The sequence below is a fragment of the Entelurus aequoreus genome, linkage group LG22 (genome assembly GCF_033978785.1).
Source record: "Entelurus aequoreus isolate RoL-2023_Sb linkage group LG22, RoL_Eaeq_v1.1, whole genome shotgun sequence".
NCBI classification, from domain to species: domain Eukaryota; kingdom Metazoa; phylum Chordata; class Actinopteri; order Syngnathiformes; family Syngnathidae; genus Entelurus; species Entelurus aequoreus.
Window position 1 is genome coordinate 32,779,718 of NC_084752.1, and position 24,659 is coordinate 32,804,376.

At 46.8% G+C, this 24,659-nt stretch overlaps 1 protein-coding gene across 1 annotated transcript in view; it reads left to right on the plus strand.

Moving 5' to 3' along the window:
• The window catches only part of cnga1a (cyclic nucleotide gated channel subunit alpha 1a), a 59,109-nt gene extending 51,806 nt beyond the window's left edge, over positions 1-7,303 (plus strand). Inside the window, exon 8 of the mRNA XM_062032929.1 lies at positions 5,951-7,303. Within this exon, the coding sequence (XP_061888913.1) occupies positions 5,951-6,784 (834 nt within the window). The 3' untranslated portion in view covers positions 6,785-7,303. The remainder of the gene's footprint in view (positions 1-5,950) is intronic.
• The last annotated feature ends 17,356 nt before the right edge of the window (positions 7,304-24,659 follow it).

Here is a 24,659-nt window from a genome sequence, read left to right on the forward strand (position 1 = left end):
CTGAACTACTGTTATCAGTTATAGAGGTCTTGGAAAAGAACATGATGGTGTACCCCTTCCGCCCGAATGCAGCTGAGATAGGCTCCAGCACCCCCCACGACCCCGAACGGGGCAAGCGGTAGAAAATGGATGGATGGATGGATGATTTATTAATGCCTTTTGACATATCAGGGCCATTTAATGATGACTTGACATGAAATTATTACATATGGCACCTTTAATAAGCTTATTTATTATTAATGTATATTATATATATATATATATATATATATATATATATATATATATATATATATATATATATATATATATATATATATATATATATATATATATATATATATATATTAAAGTTAAAGTACCAATGACTGTCACACACACACTAGGTGTGGTGAAATTTGTCCTCTGCATTTGACCCATCCCCTTGCTCACCCCCTGGGAGGTGAGGGGAGCAGTGGGCAGCAGCAGTGGCTGCGCCCGGGAATCATTTTGGTGATTTAACCCCCAATTCCAACCCTTGATGCTGAGTGCCAGGCAGGGAGGTAATGGGTCCCATTTTTATAGTCTTTGGTATGACTCGGCCGGGGTTTGAACTCACAACCTACCGATCTCAGGGCGGACACTTTAACCACTAGGCCACTGAGTAGGCTATATATATATATATATATATATATATATATATATATATATATATATATATATATATATATATATATATATATATATATATATATATTGTATCGGGACACCGTTAATATATATATATATATATATATATATATATATATATATATATATATATATATATATATATATATATATATATATATATATATATATATATATGGTTAGCACATATTTTTTTAATCAGCCTGAGATTTGTGTGTTAAAAGAATAGGAATATTTGTGGTTAACACATGCTTTCATGTCATTTGACAAGTTTGTAAACTGTAGGTAGGTTAGATATAATTATTGAGTACAATGAAATTAGGAGTAAGATCACTAAATCAGTGTTAATATTTGAGTGGGTGCTTAGCCCCTCTGTAGTGGAAAAGTTTGGCCCTGAGGTCCAAAAGGTTAAGAACTTCTCTTTTAGACAGCAGTATTGTTCAGTTAAGGACACTTATTGTGTGGGTTTAGCTTGTGTGGTATTGTGTGCTGAGCAGTAGTGTAGCTGCTAACTCCTAGTAGCCGACAGCCTACCTTGTTTCATGTGATCTTTCATAGCAATTGATACTTTCTGGAATTTTGTTTTATTTACTGTCCAGAGCTCTTATTTTTGTTTACATTTCCTGTTTGCCTCCTCTAAGAGATCCTTTATTCTGTCTGAGTGCTGGCGCCCTCACCTGAACACATTTTTTTTCTGCATAGCTTTGCCTATGCTTGCTTAATCTATTTTGCCTTCTTATACACTTCTATGTTGCAATATTTTTTGTTTATAAATAGTTGATTTATATAGGCTAGTAAGGTAAAGTTTTGTACCTGACAAGTTTCGGCTATCTTGCTTCTGCAGCCTTCCTCAGAGGTGTCACGTGATGTTAATGTGACGTCATCTGTGAAACTTGTCAGGTACAAAACTTTACCTTACTAGCCTATATAAATCAACTATTTATAAATACACATTAGTAGGCTAAATGAACCTCTTTAACATAATATTTTTTGTTGTTTAAATACTTTTTACCTGAACCTGCCATCTTTGCATTCTGGAGACAAGAGCAACACAACCGTGACGCGTTTCAAGCTCTGCTACACTGGAATGTAACACCGTATTTACCTTATTTAAATGACTTTACTAAAATATAAGAAAACAACAACATTGTGTGTTATTAGAGGACTTTTTGATGTTATCTGGCTGTCGAACTTTGCACAAGTAAACACACTGCAGGACTGCTTGTATCGGAGCTAATGTCGGAGATTTTACATGCAAGCCGATATCATTTGATATCAATATTGTATCGGGACACCGTTAATTTTTATCCTTTATGAACCACAGCTTCCCCATGTTGGCAGCACTGGCTAGAGTACTGCCTCAATTTGGATGTCTGAAAAGTCTAGTTTTGGTGGGAGCCAATGACAATTTGTGCAGTGACACGATTTCCCAGCAAACATTCCTTCGACTCACGACGACAGCATTACGTCAATTTCCGTGACGTTCCGTGTCCAATAAAGTTAAAGTTAAAGTACCACTGATAGTCTCACACACACACTAGGTGTGGTGAAATTAACCTCTGCATTTGACCCATCCCCTTGTTGAGGGGAGCAGTGAGCAGCAGCGGTGGCCGCGCTTGGGAATCATTTTGGTGATTCAACCCCCAATTCCAACCCTTGATGCTGAGTGCCAAGCAGGGAGGTAATGGATCCCATTTTTATAGTCTTTGGTATGACTCAGCCGGGGATTGAACTCACGACCTACCGATCTCAGGGCGGACACTCTAACCACAAGGTCACTGAGCAGCCAATGAACACCATAATTTCCACACTATGTAGCACTCACTGGTATTTCAGCCGTACCGACCACATTTTTGTAAAAATAAATATTGTTACATACATTAGCCGCACAGGACCGACCATAAGCTGCAAATATATACCTAAATATTTTGTAAATGTTTATTTAGATACCTTATTTGTTTCCAAACGGTGTCTGTTACGTGGCAGTAAAACGGTTGATCTAACAAAACAGAAGTCATCATCATGGATCCACTATGTGCGGAAACTAGCTATCCAATCAGCTAAACAGTCTGAATAACTCCACGGTGACGCTTTCGTGAATTTACAAAACTAAAACAATACAAAAAGAAGGCTCATTGTAAGTTAAGAAATTCATACACAGACACTTGTGTATGTGTTAGCAAATTAGCTAATTCTCATGACGTTAGCTTGATTACGTTACGAAAGCGCGTACAAATATGCATGAAAACACTCCTACAGACATCACTCACGGAACGGTTTAGTAAGTATGAATTGTTTTAGTTATATTGCAAAAATTACAAACGTTTGTGGGGTCAAAAATCCTTTCAAGCCAAAACACTATGGAGGAATATACACAAAACAGGAAGTACTTTGTCAAAATGCAGCACCGGCAGTGAGCGAACTCGTCCAAAAGATGGCGCAATAGCACAGAAAATAAAACACCTTTTTGGTTTCTGTGTCGGTGTAATATGAAAACTGTTTATACAAAACTTTATGGCCGTTAGCAAAGACAAATCCATGAGTTAGCTGCACCATTTTAACCCTTGTGTGGTGTTCGGGTCTGTGGGACCCGTTTTCGATTTTTATTAAAAGAAAAATGATACAATTAATTAATTTTTCAAACTGAGACTCACTGACTTTGGCTCATTTTATGTGAAGAACATATATCAGAATACATATTTAATGAACACACACCATACCCCCACCCTACACATTTCTATTGCATATAAGATGTTTGGGTCCACTAGACCCGGGGCTAATAGAAGTGTGGAAATTGATGTTCTGTGTACCACACACACACAGCCACCCACCCACCCACACACACACACACACACACACACACACACACACACACACACACACACACACACACACACACACACACACACACACACACACACACACACACACACACACACAAACACACACACACACACACACACACACACACACACACACACACTCACACACACACCACCTAGACAGGGGTAGGACAGAGTGTAGGTACACAGAACATCAGAGGGTCAAATGTGCGAGAAAATGAGAGCAGACAGTGTTGACAAACAATGTTGCAGCCTTGTGTGGGAACCGCAGGTGCAGAAACACAAAAGAAGAATCCCTGTGGGATGCAGAAACTGGCAGAGAATGTTCCATGCAACGTTCATATTGTTGTTACTCAGCCAGTGTTTGTGGGTCTTAGACTTAGACTTACTTTTTATTGTCATTCAAATTTGAACTTTACAGTACAGATAAGAACAACATTTCGTTGCATTAGCTCATGGTAGTGCAGGATAAAAAAGCAATAAGGTGCAGATATAAATAAATAGATTACTGTACAGATAAATATATTGCACTTTTGCATATGCACCCACATTTATGGATGTATGTTATATTGTCTTTATATTCCAGCGAGTTAATCCATTTTTGGGGGGGGGGGGAATTGAGGGGATTATTATGATGCGTTCAAGAGTCTTATGGCTTGAGGGAAGAAGCTGTTACAGAACCTGGAGGTTCTGCTTCGGAGGCTGCGGAACTTCTTTCTAGAGTCCAGCAGTGAAAACAGTCCTTGGTGGGGGTGGGAGGAGTCTCTGCAGATTTCCTGAGCCCTGGTCAGGCAGCTGCTTTTTGCCATCTCCTGGATAGGAGGAAGAGGAGTCCTGATGATCTTTTCCGCCGTCCTCACCACTCTCTGGAGAGACTTCCAGTCTGAGGCACTGCAGGCTCCAGTTCAGACAGAGATGCTGTTGGTCAGTAGGCTCTCTATAGTGCCTCTGTAGAATGTGGTGAGAATGGGGAAGGGATCTGTGCTCTTTTCATCCATTGCAAAAAGTGCATGCGCTGCTGAGCTCTTTTTACAAGAGCTCTGGTGTTTAGGGACCAGGTCATATTGTCAGTTATCTGCACCCCCAGGAACTTGGTGCGTCTTACCATCTCCACCACTGTGCTGTTGATGAAGAGTGGAGCGTGGCTGGACTGGTGCTTCCTGAAGTCGACGATGATCTCCTTGGTCTTGTCGATGTTCAGGACCAGGTTATTGGTTCTGCACCAGTCAACCAGATGGTTCACCTCCTCCCTGTAGTCCATGTCGTTGTTGTCACGGATGAGGCCCACTACTGTCGTGTCGTCCGCATACTTCACAATGTGGTTAGTAGTGGACCTGGCGCAGCAGTCATGGGTCATCCACGTGAACAGCAGCGGACTCAGGACGCAGCCCTGGGGGGAGCCGGTGCTCAGGGAGATGGCACTGGAGGTGTTGTTGCCCACTCTCACAGACTGGGGTCTGTCTGTGAGGAAGTCAAGCAGCCAGTTGCATAGGGGGGTACTGAATCCAAGGGGGGCCAGTTTGCTCACCAAGTGCTGCGGGATGATGGTGTTGAATGCCGAGCTGAAGTCCAGGAACAACATCCGCACGTGTGTGTCCTTTCCTTCCAGATGTTCTAAGCTCAGGTGGAGTGCAGAGGAGATGGCGTCCTCTGTGGAGCGGTTAGGGCGATAAGCAAACTGGTATGGGTCGAATGTGGGGGGAAGTCCGGAGACAATGTATTCCTTTACCAGCCGGGCGGTATAGCTCGGTTGGTAGAGTGGCCGTACCAGCAACTTGAGGGTTCCAGGTTCGATTCCCGCTTCCGCCATCCTAGTCACTGCCGTTGTGTCCTTGGGCAAGACACTTTACCCACCTGCTTCCAGTGCCACCCACACTGGTTTAAATGTAACTTAGATATTGGGTTTCACTATGTAAAGCGCTTTGAGTCACTAGAGAAAAGCGCTATATAAATATAATTCACTTCACTTCTTGAAGCACTTCATTACATATGTTTTTTGGGATAAGGTAAACACTTGTTCAGTATTTTAACATAAAAGTGTTTGATTGTGAGGCATTAAAAGCCACAAAATGCAACGGGTCCATCAGACCCACAGACACTGGCTGAGTAACAACAATATGAACACCACACAAGGGTTAAAAACCGCAGGATACAAAGCGTTGAAAAATGTTGCGGCTTATAGTCCGGAAAATAGGGTGGATTAAGTTTTTTATCGGCCAATTCCGCAGAAATCATAGGTACCTATGCTTCAAACTAATTAGTAACACAAAGAGAAAGAAAAAAGTGATCCGAAATCTGTCAGGTCAACCATATGGTTAATATTTTTCTCAAAAATCCTTAGATGTAATCTATAGTTTTTTGTCTTTTTTGCAATAACACTGAATGCAAATTTCCAATCAGTCATTATCACTGATTTCACGAAACGTTCTCATTTAAAGGTTCGAAAGGTCAGCAAAGATCTGGAATTGCGCGTCATCACATGGTTCGATTACCTGTGGAACAATGGCAAGGCTCAGGATGAACGTGAAGTGCTGAGGTACCTCCCAGACAAGCTGAAAGCCGAGATCGCCATCCAAGTTCACATGGAGACGCTGAAGAAGGTCCGTATTTTCGCAGACTGCGAGGCAGGACTTCTGATCGAGCTGGTGCTAAAGCTCCGGCCTCAGGTTTTTAGCCCCGGAGACTACATCTGCAAAAAGGGTGATATAGGTCGCGAGATGTACATCATCAAAGATGGGAAACTGGCTGTTGTGGCGGATGACGGCGTCACCCAGTTCGTGGTGCTGGGAAGCGGAAGTTACTTTGGGGAGATCAGTATCCTTAATATCAAAGGCAGCAAAGCAGGAAACAGGCGGACAGCCAACATCCGCAGCATTGGATACTCAGACCTCTTCTGCCTGTCCAAGGACGACCTGATGGAGTCGCTGTTGGAATACCCAGACGCTAAGGGCATGCTGGAGGATAAGGGCCGACAGATCTTGATGAAAGACGGCCTGATTGACTTGGATCCGGCCAACATCAAGCCGGAGACCAAAGAGCTGGAGGAGAAGGTCAGCAGATTATACAGCACAATGGATCTGATGCAGACCAAGCTGAAGAAGATCCTGGGGAAACACGAGAAAACAGATAAAGCTCTGAGACATCGCATCGCCGACCTGGAACGAATGACCGGCGAGGAGGTAGAGGACGAAGAAGAGGCAGTGGTAAAAAAGGAGGGGATTGAGGAGGAAAAAGAGGACGATGGAAAAGTGAAGAAAGAAGACGAGAAATAAAACACAAAACACTTCTTCATTAGAGATAGAGGAACCATGAACACACTGGAGATCAAAGCTAAAAAACAATGAGAGACAAAAGTGGTAACTATGGAAACTATGTGGTGTGTCTTGGAAGAAATAAATTAGCAAATGAAATGAAACCTTCCATATATGACATTAAAATTGAATCGTACATTCACATATTACCACATGCTTATGCCAGTCTGCGTTTTCACTCTAGTTGTGTGCACAGAAACATAACAAATGCATTAGTTGTATCCACGTCTGTAATATAATTCTTAATGACTGGCTTGTTTTGAACTTAAATTTAGGTTATTTGATTTAAGAGCGATGAAAGTGAAGAGGAACACTCACTGCTGATTGAATGGTTTGGTCCAGGGCTGCACTTGAAGCTTTTCTTCAGGGGATGAAAAAAGTGTGTCCCTGTGAATGAATTGAAATTGTTTGTGTCTTTCATTGACATATACTGGGGAAAAAAAACAAAAAAACCCACCATGGTTGTTGATTTTGAAGCTATTCAAATAAAATGCTCATTAAACGTTTGTGAATGAAGCTTTATAGAACTTGTCATTGGAATTTAGTGAATAGTCACAAAGATACAACCTCTGGAAAAAAATTGTGGAATCACCAACCTTGAAAGATGTTCATTTAGTTTGTTTTGCTTTTTTTAAGAAAATAAGAAAACAGCCATGACACAAATTAGTCATTTTAAATGGCAACTTTCTGGCTTTAGGAAACGCCAAAATAAATCAAGAAAATTATTTGTGGTGGTCAGCAACAGTTTTCACTGGTATTAGACTTAGACTTAGACAAAATTTATTGATCCACAAGGGAAATTGTTCCACACAGTAGTTCAGTTATAAAGGTTGGAAAGAGTAAGGATGGAAAGGATAATGCAGGTATAAAGTAGACAAAAAATGTACCATAGTCGCAATATAAAATACAACTTATATGTAATATACAAATTATATTATATATATATATATATATATATATATATATATATATATATATATATATATATATATATATATATATATATATATATATATATATATATATACATATATATATACACATACAGGTATATATATATATATATCACACAAGATAATAATGTGGAATCAGTTTGTACATTTTCATTTTCAAAGCTAACACCTGCATCAGATTAAATCTGTTCATTGGCTTGAAGTTTAAAAACAAGTTTTCACACCATGGAGAGTTTTTGCACCAGGTGGATTGGCATGAATCATGGCTCTAACACAAGAGATGTCACATGAAACAAAGAGGATTACCAAACTTCTTTAAAAAGGTAAATCATCACGCAATGTTGCAAAAGATGTTGATTGTTCAATCAGCTGTGTCTACAAACAACATGGGAAGATTGTAAAAGGGAAGCATACTGGTAGACCAGTGGTTCTTAACCTGGGTTCGATCGAACTCTAGGGGTTCGGTGAGTCGGGCTCAGGGGTTCGGCGGAGGTCAAAACACACCCGACTCATCGTGTAAATAAAAACTTCTCCCTATCGGCATATTACGGATACGACAACAGCAGAAGTCAGACTGATTTGCAGGTGTGCAATTGTTGTGAGTTTATGCACTGTGTTGGTTTTGTTGTTTGAACAAGGTGATGTTCATGCATGGTTAATTTTGTGGACCAGTAAAAAAACATGATAACACTTTAGTATGGGGAACCTATTCACCATTAATTAGTTGCTTATTAACATGTAAATTAGTAACATATTGGCTCTTAACTAATCATTATTAAGTAATTATTAAAGCCTTATTCAGTGTCACGGCCTTATTATAACCCTAACTCTCTAACCCTGGCCCTAACCCTCTAACCCTAACCCTAACCAAATAACTCTAAATTAAGTCTTTGTCACATAGAATATGTTCCCCTAGTGTCCAAAAAACTCTAAATTAAGTCTTTGTTACTTAGAATATGTTCCCCATACTAAAGTGTTACCAAAAACAAAGAAATTTCTCTTGAATTTGAAAAAAAACAACATTTTATTTTTCACGAAAGAAGGGTTCGGTGAATGCGCATATGAAACTGGTGGGGTTCGGTACCTCCAACAAGGTTAAGAACCACTGTGGTAGACCAAGGCAAACATCGAAGTGTCAAGACAGAAAACTTCAAGCAATATGTCCTGAAAATAGAAAATGCCCTGCAAAGAACAAATGAGGAACAAATGGGCGGTATATGGAGTCACCATCTGTTGCCGAACTGTAAGAAACCTCCTGTGGGATTTACAGAAAAGCTAAACAAGGGCCATCATGAACACATAAACAGAAAAAAACAAGGTTAAAGAACAGAAATTATGGATGAAAGTCATATTCAGCGAAGAATCACAAATCTGCATTGGGCAAAGTGATGATACTGGAACTTTTTGTTTGGTTTTGGCTTCAATGACATTTATGAAAACGACTGCCTGAAGAAAACGTGCTTGTGGAGGGGGCCGTGGTCGGCGCGCCTCCTGTGGGAAGGGAGTGTGTATGGCCCAGCTTCGAAGCCCAGCTGGCAAGTGTGTAGATTGCCCAGCTGGGGCTGGTTATCTAATCACCTGTCGCCTTTATCAGCAGCGTCCGAGGCCATGAGGGGAGGGCGTTTATGAGAGCAGATGAAACACGCACACGAGAGACTCGAAAGAGGAAGCACGGACCCCGCTGGCAACACTGTCCTGAACACTGGGGTGTATAACAATAAAGACTGATAAAACCTATATCCCGGGCTTAAGAAGTTCTGTTGGTCCCAGGAGAACCCAACCTGCAAGGAGTCTTCCACAACTGGCGCCCAATAGACCTGAGGACCGGAGATGTCGGCACACAATCCACTGACGGCACTAGGACAAGTGCTCGCGGACGTAGCAGCGACGAGCCAACAGCAGCTGGAGGCAGTCCGACTACAGGTGGCCCAGCAGAGCCAGATTCTGCAGTCGCTGGCGGGCCGGGTTGGAGCGGCACTGCCAACATCAGCGGCCGTCTCCGTGCGGCGCATGGCAGAGACCGAGGACCCCCAGGCCTTCATAGATATCTTCAAGGCCACAGCGGCGGCGTGCGGATGGCCGCAGGAGGAGTGGGTGGTACGACTGCTGCCACTGCTGGCAGGGGAGGTGCAGCGGGCGGGATCCCGCGTGCACTTCCTGGACCTGAGGCGGGCGGTGCTGGACCGGACCGGTTGCACCGCCGAGGACCACCGAAGCCGGTTCCGGGCGCTGCGCCTGAGGCCGGAGGACCGCCCGTTCATGCTGGGGCAGCAGCTGCGGGACGCGGTGACGCGCTGGCTTCAGCCGCGGGAAAACGACAGCTGGGTGGTGGAACTGGTCATCATAGAGCAGTTCCTGGAGGCCATCCCGGCGCGGACATTGACCTAGGTCCACTACCACCGCCCACGTGACCTGGCAGCAGCAGTGACACTGGCGGAGGATCACCTGGTGGTGCATCGCGAGGCGTGGAGGGAGGAGAGGACCGCAGAGGCAGCCGAGAGCCCAGGACCGGCGGCGCGCAGGCGGTGCGCAGGCGGCACGCAGGCGGCACGCAGGCGGCACGCAGGAGGCACGCAGGCGGCACGCAGGCGGCACGCAGGCGGCACGCAGGCGGCGCGCGCAGCAAGAGGACTGACCTTTCTTCTGCCTTCTCACAGGTCCCGAAGCGGCCCGTACCAGCGCCGTGCGCGCCACGAGCAGAGGCTGCTTCGGCGGGCCTCCAGCCACGGAGAATTACCCCCTCTTCCCCTTTTTCCCCACAGGCGCCGGTCGTTGCTGATACTGGGCTTCCCCCGCAGACGGCCCCTCGAACACCTGGGCAGGCGTGCTGGAGGTGTGGACAGCCCGGTCACGTGAGGCGGCAATGCCCGCTCATGGAGGTGGGGCAGGTGATCCGGGTTGTCGGCCCTCCGGCGCCCTCCCCCGGCCCGGGAGAGACGTACTGTGTCCCGGTAAGCGTACAAGGGGGTACACACGGTGCGATGGTGGATTTGGGCTGCGAGCAGTCCATGATCCACCAGAACCTGGTTCGACCCGGGGCTTTGAGGCAGGCAGCACGGGTGAAAGTTAAATGTGTTTATGGGGTCGGCACGAATACCCCCGTGGTGCCGGTAGAAATGAGAAGAAACAAACGAAAATATAGCATCAAGGTTGCTGTAAGTGCACACCTCACGCACCCCTTAATCCTGGGAACTAATTGGGCGGGGTTCCATGACTTAGTGAAGCAGTGTGCAGGGGTGCATTCACAACCGGTAGGGAAATGGGTTATCTGCGCTGTTCTCAGCGGCGACGCGAGGTCATCCGACGCTGCAGAGGGGGAGGGGGAACCGGCGGGGGTTCACGGGAAGTTCCCCCGGCCCCCCAATGGCACCCTATGGAAGATTTCCCACTTGAGCAGTCTCGAGATGACACTCTGCGCTCGGCCTGAGACCAAGTGATATCAATTGATGGTCAGCTGGTGCGCCCGGTAATAGCGCGGGTATTCCCTCACTATGCATTAATCAGGGACAGATTGTACAGAGTGAGTCGTGACACTCAAACAGGAGAAGAAATCACCCAGTTGTTGGTGCCGAAACGCCGTCGGGAAATGGTTTTCCAGGCGGCGCATTTAACCCCATGGAGTATGATAAGACACTCAACCGGGTAATGGTCCGGTTCTATTGGCCAGGCATCCGGGCAGAGGCGGCCTGCACGAACTGCCAGCTAGTCAATCCAGCGGCCAGCCCCAGGGCGCCTTTGCGCCCATTACCACTCCCTGGAGGTCCCGTTTGAGCGAATTGGCATGGACCTCATCGGACCATTTCACCCGAGCACCCGGGGATATCGTTTTGTGCTAGTCTTGGTGGATTACGCAACTTGCTATCCCAAAGCAGTGCCGCTGAGGTCCATCTCTGCAAAGAGTATAGCGCAAGCGCTGTTCCAGGTCATCTCTCAAGCGGAATCCCGAAAGAGATTATGACTGACCAGGGCTCGTCCTTTATGTCACGCACAGTAAAGGAACTATACGGATTATTAGGAATTAAGGCTATTCGGACCACCGTCAACAACCCGCAGACCGAAGAGGTGGTGGAGCGGCTGAATAAGACGCTGAAATCCATGATCCGTAATTGGGATAAATGGTTGGATCCCCTGCTGTTTGCAGTGCGGGAGGTGCCCCAGGCCTCCACGGGGTTTTCCCCCTTTGAATTGTTGTTCGGCAGGAAGCCGTGCGGGGTTTTGGACATAGTTAAGGAAAGCTGGGAGGAAGGTCCAAGCCCTAGCAAACATTTTATTTAATACGTCATGAACCTGAGAGCAAAACTCCACACGTTGGGTCACTTATCACATGATGATTTGCTCCGGGCCCAGGAACATCAGCAGCGCCTGTATAACAGGGGGACGCAGCTAAGAAACATTTCACCAGGAGAACATAGTGTTTGTATTACTCCCAACGTCCAGCTCTAAATTACTTGCCAATTGGCAAGGACCCTTTGTGGTCACACGACGAGTAGGTGAGGTGGGCTACGAGGTCCGGCGTTCGGACCGGGGCAGAGGCACCCAAATTTACCACCTGAACCTCCTGAAAGCATGGAGGGAGGCGGTTTCCATGGTAACGACGGTTGAGAAGAGGGAGGAGCTCGGGCCGGAGTTTCTACGCTCCGCCCAGCCCTCCCCCTCCTCTGTGATAATCAGCTTACACCATTCCAGAAAGCAGATGTTGCCAGGCTGCAGCAGCGCTTTTCTGATGTGTTCTCCCCCCGGCCCGCAAGCACGAACCTTATCCAACATCACAGTGACTGCCCGAACACAAACGCAAAGTGGTTCGTGAAGAATTAAAATCCATGCTGGAGTTAGGGGTAATTGAGGAATCCCACAGTGCGTGGTGCAGCCCCATCGTTCTGGTAGGGAAGAAGGATGGGTCGGTGCGGTTCTGTGCCGATTACCGCAAGGTAAACGAAGTGTCACGTTTTGACGCTTACCCAATGCCCCGGGTCCACGAGCTCCTGGACCGGCTGGGCACTGCTCAATTTTTTACGACACTGGATTTGACCAAGGGCTACTGGCAGATTCCCTTGTCTCCAGAGTCCAAGGAAAAAATGACGTTCTCCACTCCGGAAGGATTGTACCAATACGTGACCCTTCCGTTTGTCTTGTTCGGTGCGCCCGCCACATTTCAGAGACTCATGGACCGGGTACTGTGTCCCCTAGCTGCATATCAATCTAAGGAGCGCCGTAAAAATTGCTGATCCGTTGGCGGTCTCGTAGTGGGACTGTGCCGAAAATGTACTTTTCAGTTCTTATGTGTCTTGTGCATGTTAAGAATTGACAATAAATCATCTTGAATCTTGAATATGCTCCCGCCTACCTGGATGATGTCATCATCTAGAGTGGCAGCTGGGCGGAGCATATGCAGAGGGTGGGGGCGGTGCTCGAGTCCCTGAGGCGGGTGGAGCTCACCGCCAACCCGGCGAAGTGTGCGGTTGGCCGGAGGGAGGTACAGTATTTGGGGTACCACCTGGGAGGAGGGCAGGTGCGCCCGCAAGTAGAGAAAACAGCAGCAATTGTGGCCTGCCCGACTCCCAAGACGAAGAAGGAGGTGAGACAATTTTTGGGGCTGGCAGGTTACTACCGGAGGTTCATCCTCCGGTTTGCGGACCTGACTGACCTCGCCCGAAAGAGTGCTCCAGATCTGGTCCGGTGGACGGAGCAGTGCCAGCAGGTGTTCGAGGAGGTGAAAAAGGCCCTTTGCGAGGAGCCGGTCCTGCATATGCCTGACTTTTTCATCCCATTCTGCTTACAGGCGGTCGTGTCAGGCAGAGGGCTGGGAGCTGTTTTGTCAGCTGTTCTGTCCCAGCGGGTGGGGGGTGTCGACCGCCCTGTACTGTACATAAGCCGGAAGCTCTCGGACTGGGAGGGGAGGTACAGCACGGTGGAGAGGGAGTGCCTCGCCATCCGGTGGGCTGTCGGGGGCCCTCCGGTAATACCTGCTGGGGCGCTCTTTCAGCCTCTGCTCGGACGACAAACCCCTCCAGTGGCTCCACCGCATGAAGGATGCCAACGCGCGGATCACCTGTTGATATCTCGCTTTACAACCCTACAACTTCCGAGTGATCCACAGACCGGGGGCACAGATGGCTTTGGCCGACTTCCTCTCCCGCTCTCATACGGAGGGGGGAGGGAGGAGTAGGCGCTGCCGGACGGCTTAACGGCCTGAGTCTGGCGGTGGAGTTATGTGGAGGGGGGCGTGGTCGGCGCGCCTCCTGCGGGAAGGGAGTGTGTATGGCCCGGCTTCGAAGCCCAGCTGGCAGGTGAGTAGATTGCCCAGCTGGGGATGGTTTTCTAATCACCTGTCGCCTTTATCAGCAGCGTCCGAGGCTATGAGGGGAGGGCGTTTATGAGAGCAGATGACACACGCACACAAGAGACTCGAAAGAGGAAGCACGGACCAAACCTGTATCCCGGGCTCAAGAAGTTCTGTCAGTCACAGGAGAACCCACCCTGCAAGGAGTCTTCCACAGTGCTTATTTCCACAGTCATTGATGGTAAGGGGTCATTACATCTTCAATGAATGCACAAGTTTTCTTATTCCGTCAATCAAACAGATGTTTGGGGACGATGACAGAACATGGACTCTTACTAACACATGTGAATGTCACTGATATCTGTAAACAATAAAACTCTTTAAATTTGAAAAGTCTGTATCCATTCAAGCAGTGCTTGTCGTGTGTGTGCGTGTTGTCATGGTGATTTGAGTGCTCATATGCATGTGCAACAGCGTCTGTATGTAACGCCGTGGATCAAACTTTTGCTCCACTTTTTGATATTATATGCGATGGTAGGAGTTCTGTTTACTGCAACTGTTCTGTTTGGGAAGCAGTGACACATCAAAGGGTCTTTCTTGCGTGAACAACTGTCTGTGTGTGTGTGTGTGCGTGTGTGTGTGCGTGTGTGTGTGTGTGTGTGTGTGTGTGTGTGTGTGTGTGTGTGTGTGTGTGTGTGTGTGTGTGTGTGTGTGTGTGTGTGTGTGTGTGTGTGTGTGTGTGTGTGTGTGTGTGTGTGTGTGTGTGTGTGTGTGCGTGTGTGTGTGTGTGTGTGTGTGTGTGTGTAAGTGACAGCTGACAGCTTGGTATTAACTGTTTGGAAACAACTTAATCATGAAATGTTTCTGTTATTGTGCTTGTTATATTCTTGCTGATCATTGTGTTCAATAAAGCAATTAGTGTTCATCACCCCCCCCGCCCCTTCCTTTTTGATTGCGTATGAAACTCCCGTTCCTCATTAATTGTGGTTAATTAGTTTCGGACATGACCTTAATAAATAGGAAATGTAATTCCATCCATCCATTTTCCCTTTTGGGGTCGCGGGAGGTGCTGGAGCCTATCTCAGCTGCATTCGGGCTGAAGGCGGGGTACACCCTGGACAAGTCGCCACCTCATCGCAGGGCCAACACAGATAGACAGACAACATTCACACTCACATTCACACACTAGGGCCAATTTAGTGTTGCCAATCAACCTATCACCAGGTGCATGTCTTTGGAGGTGGGAGGAAGTCGGAGTACCCGGAGGGAACCCACGCAGTCACGGGAAGAACATCCAAACTCCACACAGAAAGATCCAGAGCCCGGGATTGAACTCAGGACTACTCAGGACCTTCGTATTGTGAGGCACATGCACTAACCCTTTGTTTCACCGTGCTGCCGGAAATGTAATTATTAATTATAAATTGAATATTTTCATAATTAGGGCATAAAAATGTTTTTACAACCTTTTCAAAACGTAGACATGAAATAACACATTTTAGTCACCTTTAATCAGTGTTGGGTTAGTTACTGAAAACCAGTAACTAGTTACAGTTACTAGTTACTTTATTTCATTTTTATGTACTGTGAAACGTAACTATTTAGTTACTTCTTTTTTTCTTCTTTTTTTTTAAGGCTCCCATTAATGCCCTTTTAGCCTTCATTTCAGTACTGTTATTGCACTGGAGAATAATACAATCTGTTGATCAACTTGACATGCATTTGCATCACTGAACTCTTCTAAGCAATGGGGTCTACATACAATACACAAAGACAAAGATATGTTTCAAAGGGCCAATTTATTTCAGGCCAGAATAAATTGACAAAACTATTTTAAATAGCTGCAACATAACATACATAAGTAACAAACAGCATAATAACAGCATAGCTGTAAACCTGGCTTCACGCAAGGAAGGCACACATGACATACACAAAGCCTAACCAGGCATTTATTTTCTCTCAAGGAATTCGGAAATAAAATCATGTATTCAGGAGATCAACACTGTACTGACGCCCAGAACACTACACATTTCCCCAGTTTTAGTTTAGAGATAAGGAAAGATTGCCCTGGCCCACTAGGTTCCCTCTTTATGTTTGTGAACTTTATAGTCTATACATTTAGAGTGTGTCATGTCTGTGTTGATCATGTTTTTGTTTGGCCATGTGCTGTTTGTTTTTTGGACACTTTCTTAGTTCCTGGTTGTTCACTCCCTTGTTTTGTTTCCATAGCAACCCATCAGTTTTCACCTGTCATGTCACGCACCTGTTTCACATTTTGAGTCACGCACCTGTTTTCACTAATCATGTCACTATTAAGCCCATTATTGCCAGGAAGTCAGCCTGGCGACATCACACTCTCTACACACCCTTATGATCCATGCTGCTCTTTTTAATGCCCTTTTCTCGTCCAAGTAAGTTTCTTTATTCATGCCATAGTTTGCAAGTTTTGTTTCAGTGGTCAAGTTTGTTCTCGCCCTTTGTGTGCGCCTTTTGTTTTCATAGCCAAGTTTTTTACCTGCGCTGTGAGCGCCTTTTGTTTATACCTATTTGAGTTTATTTGAGTAAAATTAAACATGTCGTTACCTTCATGTCGTGTCCAGTCAAGTCGCTTTGCACCACGGGAAAACAAACCACACCACAGTCCTCGCCTTGACAGAGTGTGTACCTTCAATGATGAATGATGAGCAGAGGCAGAGTTTGGAGTGTTTTCTTTAGCTCGCTTTCCATGTTTATGTACTCACTGTACAGGTACTGGAACATGTTTTCCGTGCCATTTGCTGTTTGATGCCGATATCATGCTAATTAGCAGCCTGAACGCGGGTGACTCCACTGTAGAAATAGCCTGCATGTCTTCTAGTACAAGTGGCGTGCGGTGAGGTTCTTGACTGGTGAGGCACACATTTGAACCCTAAATTGTCATGTCTGTTCATGTTTTTGTTTTGGTCATGCGTCATGTCTGTTCATGTTTTTGTTTTGGCCATGTGTTTGTTTTTTGGACTCTTTTTAGTTCCTGGTTGCACTTCCTTGTTTGGTTTGGTTTCCATGGTCACCCATTAGTTTTCACCTGTCTTGTCACGCACCTGTTTCACATCTCGAGTCACGCACCTGTTTTCACTGATCACGTCACTATTTAAATCTGTCTGTTTCTGTTGTTCGTGCTGGCGTCCTCACACTATTTCGTCACTCTGCTCCATGTCTTGTCACAGTTCGTAACCAAGTAAGTTTTGTTCATTTATGCCACAGTTAGTGTTTTTGTTTTATTGTTCATAGTTTTTGTGCCCACGTGCATGTCTTTTGTTTCATAGTCAAGTTTGTATTTCCGCCTTTGTGTGCGCCTTTTGTTTGCTTCCTTTTTTTGTAGTTTATTAGTGTTAAAAAAATAAATAATGTATTTAAATTCACGCCTTGCCCGCGCCAATTTTCCTTTGCCTTCCGGAGAAGCAAAACCCAAGAACCCAGTCATGACAGTAGGACGCCAGCAGAAGATTTTCTCCGCAAAAAAATTTGACAATTTTGACGAGGCAACGTGGGAGGTCCTCTGCGCGATGGAGGAAGAGACGCTGCGTTATTCCTCCGGTAAGCGCAGAGACCTGATGTGGGGGCCAGATGGAGATCTGGTGCCATTGAGCTCCAGTTGGTCCGAGGACGGCACTGCGTCACCGCAGTCCCGGAAGCGCCGCTCCAGACCAAGGACATCAGCAGGCTTCTCCCACTCCGGGCGGAAGCAGGTTGCTGCCAGCTCCACAGCTCCAAAATGACATCACAGACCAGGATGTTTTTTTTCTGAACTCTTTTTCTTTTGATCATCTGCCTCCAACCAAAGACTCTAAAAACATGATAAGACATTACCAGGACATGTTTTTAGAAATCAGATCCTGTCAATCCAAGCCACCCAAATTCCATGCCCCGCCCCCCAGGACTGAAGCCACGCCCAAGTCACACTTTTTTTTTCACCCACAAGATCCCAGGTACAAGAAGAAAGACTTTTTGGACAGTTTGGAGGTGAGGATTCTGCCCCCCTCCTGACCATCCTCCACCCACCCAAAGAAACGATTCCAGACCGCAGGGCGTGCGTCTGGTATCCGCTCCTTGAGGGGGGGGGGGGCTAGGGCTGGGAATTGTTCAGGTGGGGTGGCTCAGCATCGTCACGCCAAGCCACAGCCTCCAGCACGACCACCACCACCAGTCTTTCATCACGCCAAGCCACAGCCACCAGCTCGGCCACCACCACCTGTCTTTCGACCTGCCAACCCACAGCCACCAGCACGGCCGCCACCACCAGTCTTTCGACCTGCCAAGCCACAGCCTCCAGCTAGGCCACCTCCACCAGCTCCACGCCAAGCGCCACCAGTCTCAACTCCACGCCAAGCGCCGCCAGTCGCAGCTCCACGCCAAGCGCCGCCAGTCGCAGCTCCACGCCAAGCGCCGCCAGTCGCAGCTCCACGCCGCCAAGTGCCGCCAGTCGCAGCTCCACGACGCCTAGTGCCGCCAGTCGCAGCTCCACGACGCCTAGTGCCGCCAGTCGCAGCTCCACGCCAAGACCAAGCACCCCCAAGCCAAGTCCAAGTCCAAGACCAACCACGCCAAGTCCAAGTCCAAGACCAACCACGCCAAGTCCAAGACCAACCACTCCAAGTCCAAGACCCTCACCAAGTCCAAGACCCCCCATGCCAAAACCAAGTCCAAGACCAACCATGCCAGCACCAAATCCACGTCCAAGACCAACCATGCCAAGACCAAGTCCAAGACCAACCATGCCAAGACCAAGACCAAGACCAAGTCCAAGACCACCCTCGCCAAGACCAGGACCAAGACCCTCGCCAAGACCCTCGCCAAGACCAAGACCCTCCAAGCAGCCAAGACCCTCCTAGCGGCCAAGACCAAGCTTCGCCGCCCGAAGTGCCACGCCAAGCTTCGCCGCCTGCTTCGTCTGCTGCACCCGCACCTGCGTCATCTGCGGCTTCCACGCCTGCAATGACGACGACGCGCCTGCCTCCTCGTCTGCCACGGTTGTGGCCACTACCTGGTCGTCCGCCACGCCAAGTGCACCCACCTGATCGTCAGCCACGCATGAAAATTGGACAATTTTGACGAGGCAACGTGGGAGGTCCTCTGCGCGATGGAGGAAGAGACGCTGCGTTATTCCTCCGGTAAGCGCAGAGACCTGATGTGGGGGCCAGATGGAGATCTGGTGCCATTGAGCTCCAGTTGGTCCGAGGACGGCACTGCGTCACCGCAGTCCCGGAAGCGCCGCTCCAGACCAAGGACATCAGCAGGCTCCTCCCACTCCGGGCGGAAGCAGGTTGCTGCCAGCTCCACAGCTCCAAAATGACATCACAGACCAGGATGTTTTTTTTCTGAACTCTTTTTCTTTTGATCATCCGCCTCCAACCAAAGACTCTAAAAACATGATAAGACATTACCAGGACATGTTTTTAGAAGTCAGATCCTGTCAATCCAAGCCACCCAAATTCCATGCCCCGCCCCCCAGGACTGAAGCCACGCCCAAGTCACACTTTTTTTTTCACCCACAAGATCCCAGGTACAAGAAGAAAGACTTTTTGGACAGTTTGGAGGTGAGGATTCTGCCCCCCTCCTGACCATCCTCCACCCACCCAAAGAAACGATTCCAGACCGCAGGGCGTGCGTCTGGTATCCGCTCCTTGAGGGGGGGGGGGCTAGGGCTGGGAATTGTTCAGGTGGGGTGGCTCAGCATCGTCACGCCAAGCCACAGCCTCCAGCACGACCACCACCACCAGTCTTTCATCACGCCAAGCCACAGTCACCAGCTCGGCCACCACCACCTGTCTTTCGACCTGCCAAGCCACAGCCACCAGCACGGCCGCCACCACCAGTCTTTCGACCTGCCAAGCCACAGCCTCCAGCTAGGCCACCTCCACCAGCTCCACGCCAAGCGCCACCAGTCTCAACTCCACGCCAAGCGCCGCCAGTCGCAGCTCCACGCCAAGCGCCGCCAGTCGCAGCTCCACGCCAAGCGCCGCCAGTCGCAGCTCCACGCCGCCAAGTGCCGCCAGTCGCAGCTCCACGACGCCTAGTGCCGCCAGTCGCAGCTCCACGACGCCTAGTGCCGCCAGTCGCAGCTCCACGCCAAGACCAAGCACCCCCAAGCCAAGTCCAAGTCCAAGACCAACCACGCCAAGTCCAAGTCCAAGACCAACCACGCCAAGTCCAAGACCAACCACTCCAAGTCCAAGACCCTCACCAAGTCCAAGACCCCCCATGCCAAAACCAAGTCCAAGACCAACCATGCCAGCACCAAATCCAAGTCCAAGACCAACCATGCCAAGACCAAGTCCAAGACCAACCATGCCAAGACCAAGACCAAGACCAAGTCCAAGACCACCCTCGCCAAGACCAGGACCAAGACCCTCGCCAAGACCCTCGCCAAGACCAAGACCCTCCAAGCAGCCAAGAGCCTCCTAGCGGCCAAGACCAAGCTTCGCCGCCCGAAGTGCCACGCCAAGCTTCGCCGCCTGCTTCGTCTGCTGCACCCGCACCTGCGTCATCTGCGGCTTCCACGCCTGCAATGACGACGACGCGCCTGCCTCCTCGTCTGCCACGGTTGTGGCCACTACCTGGTCGTCCGCCACGCCAAGTGCACCCACCTGATCGTCAGCCACGCATGTGGCCCTTCCCGGGTCGCCCACCTCGCCTGTGGCGGCGGCGTTCCACTCGCCGCCGCCACATGACTATGCCTCGGTGGATTCAGGGCCACTTGGCCTGGCAACCCACCGCCATGTCCCCCTCCCGCCCTTATCCGTAGATTCAGCGTTCTCCATTGTTCGTGTTGATGTACTCACTATGCCTTTACGCTGACTTAACAACGTCTGTCGTGCTGGTCTGAAAACAGCGTATGACAGTGCAGCCTGGGGTTCAGCAGTTCATCGAAAGGTGTCCCTTTTCACTGTGCTGGCTTCATGAAACCTTTTCACTTTCCAGTTAGTTAAACACCCCCACACAAGAAGTCACAGACGTCAGGATGAGTTGGACCCGTTTTTATATGGCAGGTGTGAAACTATAACAAACAGATACAGTATAGGTGCATCAGCATACATTAATAATGCAGCAATTATTAATTAAAGCTTAACATAAATCATATACTGTCTCATTACATTGATATGAGCCAAAATAATGCATTCAAAATAAGACTTGTAAATAGTTCCTTAAACATTAAATGAACTACTTAAATGTTCTACTTTCTGACATATATTCCATCTAAACATCATTTTTTACTGCAATACTCACAGGGAATGCCTTTATGAACTCTAACACAGCTGCAGAACAGAACAACATGCCGTCTCCGTGGTCTGAATCACATTACATCATCATCTCTGCGCAGCATGGCCAGGACACTCACTTCCTGATTCTCTTAAAGAGCCAGTGCACACAATACTAATGGCAGAGCCAGAACATTGTGACTTCAATAATAAATATAGCAGTGCCATGTTGGCACTTTTTTCCATAATTTGAGTTGAAGTTGTTCTCTTATTTTGGAAAACATTGTTACATTGTTTAATGCATCCAGCAGTGCATCACAAAAAAATTTGGCATAATAATGTGTTAATTCCACGACCGTATATATCGGTATCGATTGATATCGGAATCGGTAATTAAGAGTTGGACAAAATCGGATTATCGGATATCGGCAAAAAAGCCATTATCGGACATTTTTAGTTGAAACCCATTACTCAGCGTGTCAGCATATTGAGAAGGAAATAGGCACTGACACTACCCATTCCACATAGGTTTTATTTGTGGAAAATATATTTTGCCCTGTCGGTTTGATTACACAGGCTAACGGGCATATATTTCCACCGTTAACCTGTATGTCGAAGTGTCATTGACCGGGCGAGCATGCTAATAAGCATTACACGAGGAGCGAAGCACCATCACACTAAGCATTTGTTGCAGGAACATACTCGCTTTGTTAGACAATATCATAGACTGTATTGGACAATATAGTTTACATACCAAATGTCCATTTCCATTTATTACAAGTAATAAAAAAACATAAATGCCTGACTTACATATCGAGGAGGAAATTAGCAAGTTTGGCATCAGATGAAAAAAATCTTCTCCGCCTTTAATCGTCTACTAATTTACTAACATGTTGAAAAGAGAAACTGGAAATTGTGATGTATCATGTTGTATGCTTGCATTTTCGAAATAAACTCAAACTCAAACTCAAACTCAAACCATTGAAAAGTCATACCCAGATTTCAGAAGAGTACAAATATGACGCCCTGAGCCCATAATGCATTGCTGCAAATAAATAAAAGTTGAAACCATAAATTACAATGGTACACTGAATAGTGGCGTCCCTGGCTCGAAGGATTTGTTAAACATTGCAGACGTGTGAGTCAATATCATCCAATTTATGGATCTATCCTCAACACAATATTGAAATATGATAGTTTACTGTATGCAACATTAGTTGTAATATATGTTATATAGTATTATATACAACAAGCATGTGCAGCACTGCCAAACAAAGAACTGGCTATTATAATTTAGAAGCGGATATGATGTACATTAACACACTGCTGGTACATGTACAAACGTACATTAACATGAAAGTGGCATCATTATACCATATAGTTATTTAGACTAACATTCTCAGTTACGAGTAAGTTACGGAAACCACCTTTGTACTGCCACTGCCACCTGGGTATTTAAACGGTACCATGAGTCAAAGGAGCCTTGTATATAACTTTTTAAAAATCTGTTTGTCAGGATCCACTGCACGGGTCATGTTAGTTTAGTTTTTGACTCCCTCAGTTCCTGTTTTGAGCACTACTGGGTTTGTGTTTTAGTTGCCATGACTGCAGATTGTTTTCACCTCCCTCTGATTAGTGTTTGGGATGCTCACCTGCTCCTGGGCACTAATCAGAGAGCTACTTATCCCCTGCTTTTTGCCACACTCAGTTTGGCTTTCTTATTTGCTTCATGCAACATTTATGTTTGTGATCCATGCTTTTGATTCTTTATTCCTGTGCTAAGTTTTGCCTTAGCTCCCCATGCTATCGGCACGCTTGCTTTGTTTGTTTGTTTGTTTGTTCCTGCCTGATTTATGAGAATAAATCACTGTCTTACCTGCACCTTGCCTCCGGAGTTTCTGTCTGCATCCTGGAAGAACGACCCACACATAAAAATGCAACCTTGATTGATCAAAAATCAATTTCAAGTGTAATTGATAACAAGATAGTTTAGGATATGTTAGGAATGAGCTGTTCCAACTTTTGGTTTCTTTCCTTCTAAATGTGGTCTTGTTTTCAAACTGTTGTACAAAGTTTATCAACTTTACTAAATATGATATGAGATATGATACATCATGCCACATTAGTTTTAACAATACCACTTCCATTCATGTTCTACTGCTTGGCAGGGTCACGGGGACATTGAACGTCCCAGGATGTCCTAACATTTCTGGCCCCACAGCTTGTTCGATACTGTCCCATGGTTTCTTGTAAAAACGAATTTGGTTATAAAGTTGTACCACGCCTTCCGCCCGATTGCAGTTGAGATAGGCTCCAGCAACCCCCGCGACCCCGAAAGGGATAAGCGGTAGAAAATGAATGGATGGAGGAGACATTGATTGATTGATTGATTGATTGATTGATTGATTGATTGATTGAAACTTGTATTAGTAGGTTGCACATATTCCGTACAATTGACCACTAAATGGTAACACCCGAATACATTTTTCAACTTGTTTAAGTCGGGGTCCACTTTAATTAATACTATTAGTATTGCTTTTTTTCATCGATAACAAAACGTTTATATAGCTTATAATGCAGTATTTCGACCTATCTGGCCTCTGTCAATCAGGGTTGACCATGGGTAGCATCCTAGTTGTCTGCTTGACTTGTGGGTCTGTGAAGGCCGATGTGGGAGGGCAGTCTCTGTTGCAGATGCCGCATGTGTATTCTGTCTCTGGTCTGTTGGATCTGTTATTTTGCTTTCTATGGGCGCAAAGTTTTTGCTCCACTTGGACCGGGTTGGCTGCAAGGCTTTTCTAGGACTTGAGGGTGACGGGGCCTGCAGTGGTGTTGAGGCAGAGAGTGAGAAGTCACTCGAAGACTTTGTGCCTGGTTCTACCATATTCAGCAGGCTGTTCCTCACTGCAAAGCACACTCCGTGTTGGCTTAGTTCGTTGTAGAGCTTTACTGGCCAGTGGAGTGTGTAGTCCTTCTCCCTTAACAATCCAGAGTCTGCCAGACATTTTTCCTGTAAAGAGGCATAGTGCACAGGCTTGATGATGGCAGTTTTCCTGAAGTCACTGACGTCCTTGAGGTCTTCGGAGAGGCCGGTCTGCATTGGTCAGACGTTCCAACAGCCCGGTTTTAGAGCTGACTTTTTATTGTGATTACCTGTTGCAAGGGATGTGGTCTGCTTGCCAGATGTTTCCTAATCTTCATGCACCCAATGGAGAAGGCAAACACCTCATTGGCTAGGGGCTACCCAGCTTTAGGCGGGCAGAAGATGTCCAGTGGGATTAAAAAATCATTCCCACTGACAAGAACAACTCCTGGCGCTACGCTCTACGCCAACCGAGTGGTAGTGTCACGGCGCGGGCGCATTC